This window comes from Equus asinus, chromosome 2 (assembly GCF_041296235.1).
Source record: "Equus asinus isolate D_3611 breed Donkey chromosome 2, EquAss-T2T_v2, whole genome shotgun sequence".
Lineage (NCBI taxonomy): Eukaryota > Metazoa > Chordata > Mammalia > Perissodactyla > Equidae > Equus > Equus asinus.
In genome coordinates, this window is record NC_091791.1 from 151,766,604 (window position 1) to 151,780,902 (window position 14,299).

A 14,299-nucleotide genomic window follows, 5' to 3' on the forward strand; every position below is an offset into this window, starting at 1 on the left:
AAAACACCTAAATTAATGAGAGATATGATCATGAATTGGCAGGCTCAATATTGTCAGGATGTCCATTCTCACTAAATGATCCACATATTCCCTGCAATTTCTATTATAATTCCAGTAGACTTTTTTTGAGAAATAGAGAAGCTAAGTCGAAAATTTACATCTAACTATAAAGGATCTAAAATAATAAACTTGAAAAAGAACAAAGTTGGAGGACTTATACTGTCTCATCTCAAGACTCACTATAAAAGTTACAGTAATAAAGACAGTATAGTACAGGTCTAAAGATAGATATACCTATCAATGGAAAAGAATACAGGCATACCTTGGAAATATTGCAGGTTTGGTTCCAGACAACCACAATAAAGTGAATATCGAATGAAGCGAGTCACATACATTTTTTGGTTTCCCAATGCATAAAGTCATGTTTACACTATACTGTAGGTCTATTAAGTGTGAAAAAACATTATGTCTAAAAAATAACATACATACCTTACTTAAAAAATACTTTATTGCTAAAACATGCTAAGCATCATCTGAGCCTTCAGTGAGTCATCATCTTTTTGTTGCCGGAGGGTCTTGCAAAAAACGCAAAATCTGCGAAGCGCAAAAAAGTGAAGTGCAATAAAACGAGGTATGCCTGTACATTCCAGAAACAGATCCACACATATATAGTCTGACTTTCAAGCGAGATATCAATTAATCTAACGTGGAAAGTAAAGTCTCTTTAACAAATGTTGACTAACTGGATCCATGAGGGGTGGGGAAGAGAGGGAAAAACTTCTCCTTCCTTCCTTCCTTCATTTATTTATTTATCTGTGTATTATAGTCTCATGAGTTATTTCATTCCAGAGGATATAATTTTACTACCAAAGCCCTAGAATGAGACATTTCTTCAAGGAGCCCTAGTTCCTTTTAGTGGAAGATAGTATTTAGAAACGAAAGTCTGGTTGCTAAGTGCCCATGTTCAGCAGAGCACAGAAATAGATGAACAGATGCATATTTGTAGGTTTGTGTGTGCATTTATATAAAGGGAGGGAAGGAGAAAGAGAGAGAGAGAATATGAATATGAATGAATCTTAAAACAAATTATCTTTTCCTCCATTAAATTCAACCAGTCAGTGTGAGCTTCCAATTTTTTTCATTCCATAATAAAAAGTAAATTACTTCACTAATCTAGTTGTTAAAGAACACATCTAGAGAGATTTGCTTACATGAACAAGTGGGATTAACTCTGGTAGAAAGGAAGAAAACTCCCAAAAACAACCTATGAAGCTTGGTAATACAAAGATTAAAGAGTTAGAACAAAGTTTTCATCTAACCAGGTTTTCAAACTAAGGGGCACAACCCCTCAGTGGATCACGAAATCAATTTCAAGTATTAAGATCACCTTTAAAAGGAGAATAAGAAACAAGAGAATAGAAAAAATTCAGAGCACATCAAATATACTAAGGGTGAGTTTTGCTTCATATGTATGAATGTAGTATAAGCTATACTTCTTTCTTTCAGAGTTAAACGATCTAAAAACAGTGATTTAATATAGCAGGTAAAGGATTTCACTATTAGAATTATAACCATATCAAAATTGATGACCCTTAGCTATGAAAGAATAAGAGTATTTAGGTAAGAACAGAGGAAAAGATCATTTTTGTTATGGGAAAACTCTAGAAACCACCTATTTAGAAAGGTGTACAGAGACTCCTAGTATAAAGCAAATATATTTTAGTTGTGAGGGCTTCACTTCAAATATACATCAGAAATCTCACCATGCTAAAAGCAGAAAGGCTGCATGTGAGCAATTCCTGAGTGCTCTTGCTGAAAATTTCCTAATTCTGAAATCAGAGAAGGGATAAGTCTTTGAATCATAAAATCTGGATTTGAAAGAAACTAGAGACTTAATTCACCCTGTATGGGCAAAATTGGTCCCCCAAAATTCATATTTTGAAGCCCTAACCCCCAGAACCTCAGAATGTAACTATATTTGGAGATAGGGCCTTTAAAGAGGTAATTAAGTTAAAATGGGGTCATTAGGGTGGGCCCTAATCCAAATAGGGACTAGTGTCCTTACAAGAAGAGGAGTTTATGACACAGACAACACACAAACCAAGGGGCAACCACGTGAGGACACAGCAAGAAGGCAATCATCTGTAAATCAAGGAGAGAGGTCTCTGAAGAAACCAACCTGCCAACACCTTGATCTTGGACTTCTAGCTTCCAGAACTGTGAGAAAATAAACTTCTGCTGTTTAAGCCACCCAGTCTGTGGTATTTTGTTATGGCAGACCTAGAAAACTAATACACACGCTTATATTCATAAATGAACAACCTATGTTTAGATTACCCAGTCTCATGGCTAATTTATGCAAAGTTAGGACTAGAATACAGATTAAAACTTGTTATTAAATATAAAAATTGATCAGTGATAATAAACTGGCAAGGAACACCAGTAGCCATTGGTCCTAGAAACCATAAAAGTAAAAGAAGAGCAAAAAAGTAGGCTGATATGAGGAGAGCAAGTTTCAAAAGTCCAGACTCATGAGACAGGCATGAAAGCAATGTCAGATACCTTAGAAGGGACCATAGCTCAAAAAAGAAAGCTAGGGGCCGGCTCCGTGGCCAAGTGGTTAAGTTCGCACGCTCCACTGCGGCAGCTCAGGGTTCGGATCCTGGGCGTGGACATGGCACTGCTTGTCAGGCCACGTTGAGGCGGCGTCCCACATCCCACAACCAGAAGGACATGCAACTAAGATATACAACTGTGTACGGGGGCGTTTTGGGAGATAAAGCAGAAAAAAAAAAAGGAAGATTGGCAACAGAAGAAAAAAAAAAAGCTAGACTAAAAAGTTCAATTCTAGCCACAAAGCTTCAAAAGTCCAAAAGAAAAGAAGAAGGAAAGGTATCAGAGAAACCAAAGTGGCAGCACAGGGAGTTGTCTAATTAACTTGGTTTTGAAAAGGACACTTGTAGAAATAAGAGAAGCATCCTATCATCCAGTCAGAAAGACTCAAGACAGAGGATAATGATATATGTAAAACACACTAGGGGAAAAAGTTTCTTACAGTTAAGAACAAGCTTCAAGCTTTGAGCTGATGATAGAATATAAATAAATGACAAAGCAGGTAGCATAGGAAGACTCAACTTTCATTTACTTTCATCAAGAATAATTTTCAGGGCCGGCCTCATGGCTGAGTGGTTAAGTTCACATGCTCCACTGTGGTAGCCTGGGGTTTGCCGGTTCAGATCCTGGGTGCAGACCTACAGACACTGTTCATCAAGCCATGCTGTGGCGGCATCCCACATAGAAGAACTAGAATGACCTACAACTAGGACACATAACTACATACTGGGGCTTTGGGGAGAGGAAAAAAAATAATACATTTCAATCTTTACACAAGATAGATGATACTATAAAGACAATATCCAGCTACTCTGAGACCAAATGATACAGGAGAAAAAGCACAGGGATCAGAGTCAAATGTACCTGGGTTTAAATCCCAGCACTGTCGCTCATTGGAGATGGAGTAGTGCAGAGGAGTGGAAGCTCTGAAATCAGGCTATCCAGGTTCCAATATCAGTGTTGCTACTTAAAGCTAAGTAACCCTACATGAGTTACTTAACCTCCCTGTGCCTCTGTTTCCTCATCTGTAATACAGAGAAGACAGCACCTACTTCATACGGTTTGTAAGGCTTAAAGGATTTATTACACTTAAAGCACTAGAACACTGCACAGCACACTGTAACTGCTCAGTAACTGTTAGTAATTGTTGTACTTGTTCTCTATGGGGCAAGCTATTTCTTATAATTATTCTTGCTGTTATTGACATTGTACAAGTTACCTAAATTCACCAAACCTCATTTTTTCTCTTCTATAAAATATCAAAAGATAGTTAAGGAGATGACTAAGGAGATACTGGATATAAAGCACCTAACAGACATTAAAAAACATTAAGTGCCAACCCCTACCCAAATTTTGAAAAAGATGATGATGTTGTATTTAAGATACTAAACATAAACAAGCATTGTATAGATACTTAATAAAATTTTAGAATATATTATCAAGAATGTGGTTTAATGACAAATGTAGATAAGAAATAACAATTAGAAATAAGCTCATTAGGAATAATAAATGACAAACTAACCTTTTAATTTACTCCTAACACAGAGTTAGTACACTAGGAAAAGCAACAGTGTACCTTGATTTCAGTAAGACATTCAAATGAATACTAATTTTCATAATCTTACAGAATATAACAAAGAAATCTGGGATGAATAACAAGATGATTAAATGAATTTGTAGCTGCAGGAAAAATTTTGCCCCAAAATATTAATTAATGAATAAGACAGTGTGCAAACAGCTTTCTAGTGGCCCTATCCTATTTAACATCTTTGAGTAAGTAAGAATTAATGAAAAATCCTAGATTTTGGTTTTCAAAAGAAAGGAACTTGACAGCAATTTCATAAAAACCCTGAGTGTTTTAGTTGACATGGGAAAAAGACTGCTGACCAACAAAGATGGATCTAACTACTAAAGGATAAAAAAAAAAAAACATGATAGATGATATAATATACCACCACACTGATAGAAAAATGTCCAAATCAAAGGAAGTAAATATGAACAGAAGTTAGAGGACATAGGAAAAACCTGTCTTCACTTCTGGTTGTTACCTTTTGTGAACAACAGAAAAGGGCGACCAAGATGGTGATCTGTATATCTGATCTGGATATACTGTCATATAATGAAAACAAGAAATATTTAGGCTACACAGTAATGAAGGGTTTGCACTTGCATATGCAAAAAAAAAAAAAAAAAGAGAGAGAGAAAGTAAAGGGTAGATATATTTTCCTTAAGATGACAAAGAACTTCACAATATTTAGAGTTTTTCAGAGAATGAACTAACACATTGTAATATTCCCATCAACAGCAGCTGATGACGACCCATCAGGAATTTACAGATTCAAGAATTCATGTTTCTAGAAGGAATTAGATCTTTGCTATACAGTAACACTAGAACACTACTAGGTTTATAGAAATTAACTCAAAGAAACTTTTTAAAAATTCTAATTATTTAGAATTAACAAAAGAAATTTTACCTATATTATTAGGAAAACAAAACAAAATAAAATCACCAAACAAAAAGAAAAACTCTACAAACACAGAATACTTCTAAATCTTGGCCAATGGTTCCCATTAACTAGACTTTGTTAGTTCTAGGATGACAAAATCTACCACTATCAACAGGTCACCACAGTGATTTATTTTTCTACTTATCTAAGTAAGAAACTTATATAATGAAAATTTTATTATATATATAATAATCCCAAGAAAGAACACAAGATTAGTAAAGTGATAAAATCTACATACAATGAATAACAGTATCCATGTATAGAGTGCATTAAAATTTCTCAAACTGCTTTTCCACTTGTTTGCCATCTGATCTAAAAACAACTCTGAGGTAGACAAAGCAGTTGGTATTAGTCCCATTTTACTGTTTTCCTGAGGCTTAGAGGGGTAAATAACTTTCCTAAGGTCACTCAAGTTGGTCCAGAGTACGAATCTGGAGGATACAACTCCTGGTCCGTATCCACTATTTCTTTAATAACTTTCTTTTCTCTTTAATGAAGTAATACATTTTCATTGTACAAATGTTAAATGCAGACAGATAAATCACCTCCCTAATTAGACAATGTATTATTGACAAGAAACTTTAACTTTTCTGTGAAACGAAAAAAAAGGAAGTAAAAGAAACAATTCAAGTAAAAGAATAAGGAAAAATTTCTTTTTTCCCATAATACCATGCTGAAAAAACAAAAGGCTAAGTGTGTATCAATTAAGTAGAATAAATAAGGTTTTCGTGAATGGTCACTAAATATTTTTCAAGTTAATTCTCTTAAAATAACATCAAAATATAGACATTCTCAATACGCTCTGGCAATATTAGACTTCTCATCTTTATATGCTTAAAGAAAACAACCTAAACTTCACTTTTAATGACATAAGTACAAGGTACTAAAACTATTACCTTGGTTGTGCTTCCTTTAATGAATTTTTTAATTGAAGACAACAGGCCAGTTTCATTCTTCGGTGGTTTTTCCCCTCCTGAAGGCAGGCTATCATCAACTTCTGAATATTTCCTCTTTGCTCTGGCAGTGCGTTGTGTTGGGATTTGATTTGATTGCTGAGAAGCTTTCCGTGTTCTCAGCCTCATCTTTTATGGGTGCCACATGTAAAACTATAACAGAAAAATAACAAGGGTTATTAACTAGGCCCAGTGTATCCATACGTGCTCAGCTTATACAGTAAAAATCTCTTGGTTTAAAAAAAGTCCAGGTCTCCACAAGACTGAAATAGGAAACTAACATTTTTAAGTGAAAGGCATTGTGCTCTGAACTTTATATACATTATCCGAAGAAACCTTCCTAACAACTTCTGAAATACTATATCCTATGATCTAACAAAGTAAGAGTAACACCAAAGAGTGTTCATTCCCTTTCCACAGCACTATGCTGCCTCCACTCATGCTGACATTAATCACTTATTTAATCATTCATTCAGCAAATATTTATTTGACCACATTTGAGCCAGCACTGGGCTAAGTGAGCACCTAGCAAACAATAAACAAGATATAATATATATAAGATAGGGAAGGTTTTTGCCCTCTGGAGCTCACAATACAGTGGAAAAAACCCTCAGTCAACGAATGGATTAATTCCATGAGCATGATTTTAATAATCAACAATCATACAAGTGTAACAAGAGCAGTTGGATCATTTTGTGGGAATCAATCTTACTATATATAATGATACTTTAAAAACTAAATTCAGGGGCTGGCCCGGTGGTGCAGCAGTTAAGTGCGCACATTCTGCTTTGGCAGCCCAGGATTCACCGGTTCAGATCCCAGGTGCAGACATGGCACCGCTTGGTAAGCCATGCTGTGGTAGGCATCCCACATATAAAGTAAAGGAAGATGGGCACGAATGTTAGCTCAGGGCCAGTCTTCCTCAGCAAAAAGAGGATTGGCAGCAGATGTTAGCTGCAGGCTAATCTTGCCCAAAAAGAAAAAAAAAACTAAGCTCACATCAGAAAGAAAATATGAGGCAATCTACTTGAACTCTCTCATTTTATGCACGAGAAAATTAATGGCTGGTAAAACTGTCCCAAGACTTAGAAGTAAAGAACATATACCCTGAACTAGAATTTGTGAAACAGAATACAAAAACTACTAAGAATTAAGAGATATGAATTCTAATCCTACTTCAATAATAGTTAAGCTATAGTCATTTAACTGTGTTTTTTTTCACCTGTATAAAGAATACATTCATCTTACCATCTTGAAGCTGAAAATGAAAAAGGAGTTAGAAGAGCCTATGAAGTGTAGAGGACAATATAGCCGTTCACAACACTGAATGCATTCACAGAGAAGTCTAAATCCATTTAAGCACTCTAAACTCCTAAAGGTGCAGAAATTCCTGGCAAAGGATAGGGTCTTCACTGACCAATTAGGAAGCTTAAGAAGTTATTTACTAACTCAACATAACAGTCACAGAAAAAACATTAGAAGCCTTTTAAAAATATATATATATATACACACACACACACATATATACATATATATAATCTACTTCAACAAAAAAATACAAACTCAGGAGCTGGCCCCATGGCCAAGTGGTTAAGTGCGTACACTCCACCTCGGCAATCCATGGCTTTGCCTGTTCGGATCCTGGGTGTAGACCTACTACCACTCATCAAGCCATGCTGACGTGGTAACCCACACAGCACAACCAGAAGGACTTACAACTAGAATATCTAACTATGCACTGGGGGTCTTTGGGGAGCAGAAGAAGAAGAAGAAAGGAAGACTGGCAACAGATGTGGCTCAGGCACCAATATTTAAAGAAAAAAAAAAGAACAACAAAAATCCAAACTGAAAGGATTCACCAGAGGAGTCCCAAAATCTTTCCAAATAACATTTTCTTTCCGACCACCAATGGTGCTCAGTTTTAACTTGCCATCCCCAAATAAAATAAATATTGCCTTTTCTCCTGAAGTCAATGTTAACTTCTAAAGGGATTTATCATTCAAGACTGTATTACTGACTTAATAATCCTATTAACAGTGTATAAGTTTTGTCTTAATTCCTTTTGCTTCAGCATAGCACTCCTTAGAAAACGAAAATTCTCATATAGCAAATACATGGGAGAATTCTTCAAAAAGAAAGTTGTTTTTAATCAATTTCTATAATTGTGTTTTGGGGATTTTTTGCTGAGGAAGATTCACCCTGAATGAACATCCATTGCCAATCTTCCTCTTTTTGCTTGAGAAAGATTGGCTCTGACCTGACATCTGTGCCAACAGTCCTCTATTTTGTACGTGGGTTGCTGCCACAGCATGGCTGCCAACAAGTGGTGTAGTCTGCATCCAGGAACCAAACCCAGGCTGCCAAAACAGAGCACGCCGAACTTAACCACTAGGCCACGGGGCCAGCCCTTGTAAATTTTTTAAGTCTTTTCAAAAATACCTAAGGATGAACCTATCTTAAACTTTGAATCATTAAATTGGAATTATAAAATTTTATGAAATAACACAGTGACATAAAGTAAAGTAGGTCTTAAAAGTCTAAAGACTTACAGGTAATCCAGTCTCATGAGGTTCAGCTCATTAAAACTTAAATACTTACTGGTCACTTGGTACCATAATGGTAATGAAAGGAGGAAAACAATAATCTCAGCCCATGAGAATCAAAAAGTCTAGCAGGTAAGTATAAATAGTTTTCACAGTGTATATACAAAACGCTAGATCACTTTGCAAGGAGAGAGTGAAGAAGGTTCTGGGAAAACTTAGGAGAAAGATCCTCAGAATTCAAAAACAACCAGTGAGTACTCACCGGAAAGAAAAAGCATTTAAAGAACAAAGCTGAAATGTAGAGGGTTTTTGTCCACTCCAATAGTGAGTTGTAAAAGGTGTACTTAATACGTCCAAAAGGGCTGGAGCAGTCAAGCACTTATGAAACTTCAAAACTGACCACTCGTACAACAGATGAGGAAAACACATACTTTTCAATCTCACATGGAATGCTCTCCAGGATAGATGATACACTGAGCCATAAAACAAGTCTCAATAAACTTCAAGACTAAAAGCTTACAAAGCATGTAATCTGACAATTATAAATCAAAAACAGAAAACCCTAAAAAGGACCAAACACTTAGAAATTAAAATATATATTTATAAATAAATCAAGAGTCAAAAAAGAAATCACAAGAGAAATACAAAATATTTTGAACTGGAAAATAAAAACAGGCCACATCAAAATTTCTGGGATGTAATAAGCAGTGCTTAGAGGGAAATTATAAACACATATGCACCTAATAACAGAGTCCCAAAATATATCGAGTAAAAAGTGAAAAACAAGCAATTCAACAATAATAGTTGGAGACTTCAATATCCAACTTTCAATAACAGATAGAACAGCTAGGCAAAAGACCAACAATGAAATAGAAGACCTGAACAATTCTCTAGACCTGAGAGACATATACAGAACACTCCACCCAAGAGCAGAATATATATTCTTCTCAACTTACACATGGAGCATTCTCCAAGACAGACTACATGTTAGGACACAAAACAAGTCCCAATAAATTTGTAAGGATTGAAATCATACAAGTATATGGTCTCAAGCCACAGTGGAATGAAATTAGAAATGACAGGCAGGAAATTTGAGAAATTAACAAATATGCAGAAATTAAACAGCAAACTCCTAAATAACCACTGTGTCAAAGAAGAAACCACAAGGGGAATCAGAAAATAATTCGAGATGAATGAGAACAAAAACACAACATAACAAAACTTACAGGATGCCCTGAAAGCAGTGCTCAAAGGGCAATTTATAGCTGTAAATGCTTATATTAAAAGAAGAAGACCTAAATTCAGTAACAAACCTTCCACCTTAAGAAACTAGAAAGAGAAAAATAAACTAAATCTAAAGTAAGCAGAAGGAAGGAAATAATAAAGAATAGAGCAGAAATATATCAAATAGATAATTAAAAAAACAAAAAACAGAAGAGTCAACAAAGCCAAAAGTTGGATCTTTGAAAGGATAAACAAAACTAACAAGCCTTTAGTTACACCAGCCAAGAAGAAAACAAGAGAGGACTCAACCTACTAAAATCAAGAATGAAAGAAGGGACATTAATACCAACCTTACAGAAATAAGAAGGATTACAAGAGAATACTATGAACAACTGTACACCAACAAATTAGATAACCTACATGAACTGGATGAATTTCTGGAAAGACACAACTAAAATGGACTCAAGGAAAAAAAACAGAAAATCTAAAAGACTCATAACAAGTAAAGAGATTGACTTAACAATCAAACAAAACTTCCCATAGAAAAGTCCAGGACCAGAGGGGCTTCACCAGTGAATTTTATCAAATGACTAAAGAAGAATACCAATCCTTCTGAAACTCTTCCAAAAAATTGAAGAACATCTCCCCACTCAATCTATGAAGCCAGCATTACCCTGATACCGAAGTCAAACGAAGACACTACAAGAAAACTACAAGCCAATATCCCTTGGGAACACAGATGCAAATATCCTCAACAAAATAACAGCAAAATGAATCCAGCAGCTTAATAAAAGGATTATAAACCATGAACAACTGGGATCTACCAGGGTGGCTTAACATATGAAAATCAATCAATATAATACACCATATTAAAGGAATAAGGGAAAAAAATCCACATGATCATCTCAATTGATGCAGAAAAAGCATTTCAACAAACCCAACACCTTTTCACAACAAAAATACTCAACAAACCAGGAACAGAAGGAAACTTCTTCAACCTGATAAAAGGCACCTATGAAAAACCCACAGCTCACATTATACTTCATAGTGAAAAGCTAAATACTTTCCTGCTAAGATCAAGAATAAGAGAATGATGTGTCCTCTCGCTGTTTCTATTCAACATTTTACCAGAGGTTCTAGCCAGCAATTAGGCAAGAAAAAGACATAAAAGAAATCCATGTTAGAAAGGAAAAATTAAACCATTTCCTCACAGATGACAAGATCTTGTATAAAGAATAACCATAAAATAATAATAAAAGCAAAAGTTGAATAGACCTCATAAAAATTAAAAATTTTCTGTTCACCAAAAGACGCCAGTAAGAAAATCAAAAGGATGGGGCCAGCCCCATGGCCGAGTGGTTAAGTTCGCATGCACTGCTTCGGTGGCCAAGCGTTTCACCAGGTTTGGATCCTGGGCGTGGACATGGCACCAATCATTAAGCCATGCTCAGGCAGCGTCCCACATGCCACAACTACAAGGACCCACAACTAAAAGTACAGAACTATGTACTGGAGGCCTTTCAGAGAAAAAGGAAAAAAACAAAATCTTTAAAAAAAAAGAAAATCAAAAGGCAAGCAATAAACTGGGAGAATACTCACAAGACATATATCTTGCAAACTACTTGTATGCACAATGTATAAAGAAATCCCAAAAGACGATAAAAAAAGACAAACAAGCCAATAGAAAAATGAGCAAAAGATTAGAGAAGATATTTCATAAAAGTTAGATTGGCCACGGGCATATGAAATGATATTCAACATTAATCATCATCAAAAGTTTAAGTTAAAATCACAACAGTATACTAATCCACATCTACTTGAACGGTAAAAATTAAAAAGACTGACAACAATAAATGGTAGCAAAGATGTGGAACAATGAGAACTCTCATATTCCTCTGGTGGGAATATCAGGTTTTTGGTAAATGTAGGGCAATTTCTAATAAACGACACCTAGCCTTTTGATACGGTAACTTCATTTCTAAGTTTTTATCCAAGAGAAACGTAAACAGGTCTACAACATACTTTTACAAAAGTATTCCTAATGCTTTATTTACAATAGCCCCAAACTGGAAATAAGAAAAACGCCCAGCAACAAAAAGGTGAATATTGTGGTGTTTTTATACAGTGGAATAATAATCAGAAACAGAAAGCAACAATTACTAATATCATCAACAACATGAAAAGATCTCACAGACATTACGCCAAGTAATGGCAGACATAAAAGACCATATATTTGATGACATTATTAGAAGTAAGTGTATCAGAGGCAAAATAACTTAAGGAGAAGAAAATCACAATAGAAGTTGCCTTGGGGAAAGGTAATGTCCTATGCTGTGATAGGGATGTGGATCGATTTGTTAAAACTTTCAGCTAACATCTATGTATTTCATAGTATATAAATTTTACCTAAATAAACACCTGTAAAAAGTTCTTATGAACATTAACCAACCAGGTAGGAGGAAGTTGGGAGTCTGTGAAGGTACAGATGTGACAAAAAAGACAAAATGTTACTAACTACTGTAACTGAATGATGGTTATATGGGGATTCATAATATCATTCTGTTTAGTTTCTGCATATGTTTGATACTTTCCATTAAAAAATAACAACAACAGGACCAGCCCAGTGGCATAGTGGTTAAGTTTGCACGCTCCATTTGGGCAGCCTAAGGTTCACATGATCCACTTCAGCAGCCTGGGGTGAACAGGTTCAGATCCTGGGTGCAGAGCTACACATGCTCACCCAGCGATGATGTGGTGGCATCCCACATACAAAACAGAGGAAGATTGGCACAGATATTGGCTCAAGGACAATCTTCTTCAAGCAAAAAGAGGAAGAATGGTTGGGGCTGACCCCGTGGCCGAGTGGTTAAGTTCGCGCACTCCGCTGCAGGTGGCCCAGTGTTTCGTTGGTTCGAATCCTGGGTACAGACATGGCACTGATCATCAAACCATGCTGAGGCGATGTCCCACATGCCAAAACTAGAAGGACCCACGACAAAGAATATGCAACTATGTACCAGGGGCTTTAGGGAGAAAAATGAAAAAATAAAATCTTAAAAAAAAAAAAAAAAAAGAGGAAGAATGGCAACAGATGTTAGCTCGGGGTGAATCTTCCTCACCAAAAAAAATAAATAAATAACAAAAACAAAAGCCCTGACTACCAGAGCTACTGACAGGGTTCAAGACTCAGAAGCAAGAGATGAATAAAGTCAAAATACAGCAGGACAAGATCAAATGAGAAAAGCAAAGAGAACGTCTAGAAAAAGTGGGGAAGAAAAACATAAACTAAGCAGTCTCTGACAGTAATCCTCCGTATTTCTGAATGTTACAAGAAAAAAACAGAAAGCTCCATTTAAGATAAAAACTATCTTCAATGAAACATCCTTCTAAAAGTTCAGGAAAACAAACTTCACATTAAAAAGTAACAAATTAAATCAGAGCTCATAGAGTTATCATAAGAAAAAACAAAAAAAGCAAAATAAAATCCCTAACTTCCTACACACAATAAAATTAGAAAAGATAAGCCCATAAAAACAAATCACAGACGTCAGCATCACGGCAGGCTGAGTTCTCCCAGGAATCTCTCCCCTCCACCACACAACGAAAAAGACATTCATACTCCAACAGAGGACATCCAAACACAGCACAAAAGACGTCTGAGAAACTCACGCAGCCATATGACAAAGGGCAGAGAGGCCTCCAGGAGGCCCCTGGAATGAGGTGGGACAAGGTAAGAGAAAACTTTGCTGCCTCTCCAAAAGACTGTGATCCTGGACCACAGGCAGCCTCCAAGAGGGAAGAAGTCGAGAAGGGACATTCATTCACGAGACGGTCAAAGGTCCCGAGGGTGCTTACAGCCTAGGGGAAAGCCACTCCCAGGGTGAAAGCCAACACAGCGGGAAACCTCAACAAGCCAACACTCCAGGAGAGCAGACAATGAGAGCAAAGCAAGAAAACCCCAAGAGTAGGCAGAAGGAAGTGCCCCTCCCCCTACCCTGCCAGCAGGGGCTCCAGTGCCTAGAATCTCAGCAGAACAGAGAGGGCTCAAAATACGCAGCTCTTGACCCTCACTCAGTGGCAATAGGCAGTAACTGCAACCAAATAATACCACAATGTGCAAAAACAGAACAACGCCCTCAAGCAGTATCAAAAACTATATGAAATCTCCAGACCAGAGAGTAAATGACAAACACCCAGAAATCAATCCTGAAGACACAGAAACATATAATCTAAATGACAGAGAATTCAAAATAGCTATCATCAAAAACTTCAACGTGGGACTGGCCCAGTGGCTGAGTGGTTAAATTTGCAAGCTCCACTTCGGCAGCCCTGGGTTTTGCTGGTTCGGATCCTGGGCGTGGTCGTGTCACCGCTCATCAGGTCATGCTTAGGTGGCGTCCCACATGCCACAACCAGAAGGACCCACAACTAAAAATACACAACTATGTACTAGGGGGCT

At 36.5% G+C, this 14,299-nt stretch overlaps 1 protein-coding gene across 3 annotated transcripts in view; it reads right to left on the reverse strand.

The window, feature by feature from the left end:
* The window catches only part of CTDSPL2 (CTD small phosphatase like 2), an 89,493-nt gene that overhangs the window by 54,748 nt on the left and 20,446 nt on the right, over positions 1 to 14,299 (reverse strand). For all 3 annotated transcript variants that reach the window (XM_014847080.3, XM_070504495.1, XM_070504494.1), the window contains exon 2: positions 6,017 to 6,226. In XM_014847080.3, the coding sequence (XP_014702566.2) occupies positions 6,017 to 6,202 (186 nt within the window). In that variant the 5' untranslated portion in view covers positions 6,203 to 6,226. The remainder of the gene's footprint in view (positions 1 to 6,016; positions 6,227 to 14,299) is intronic.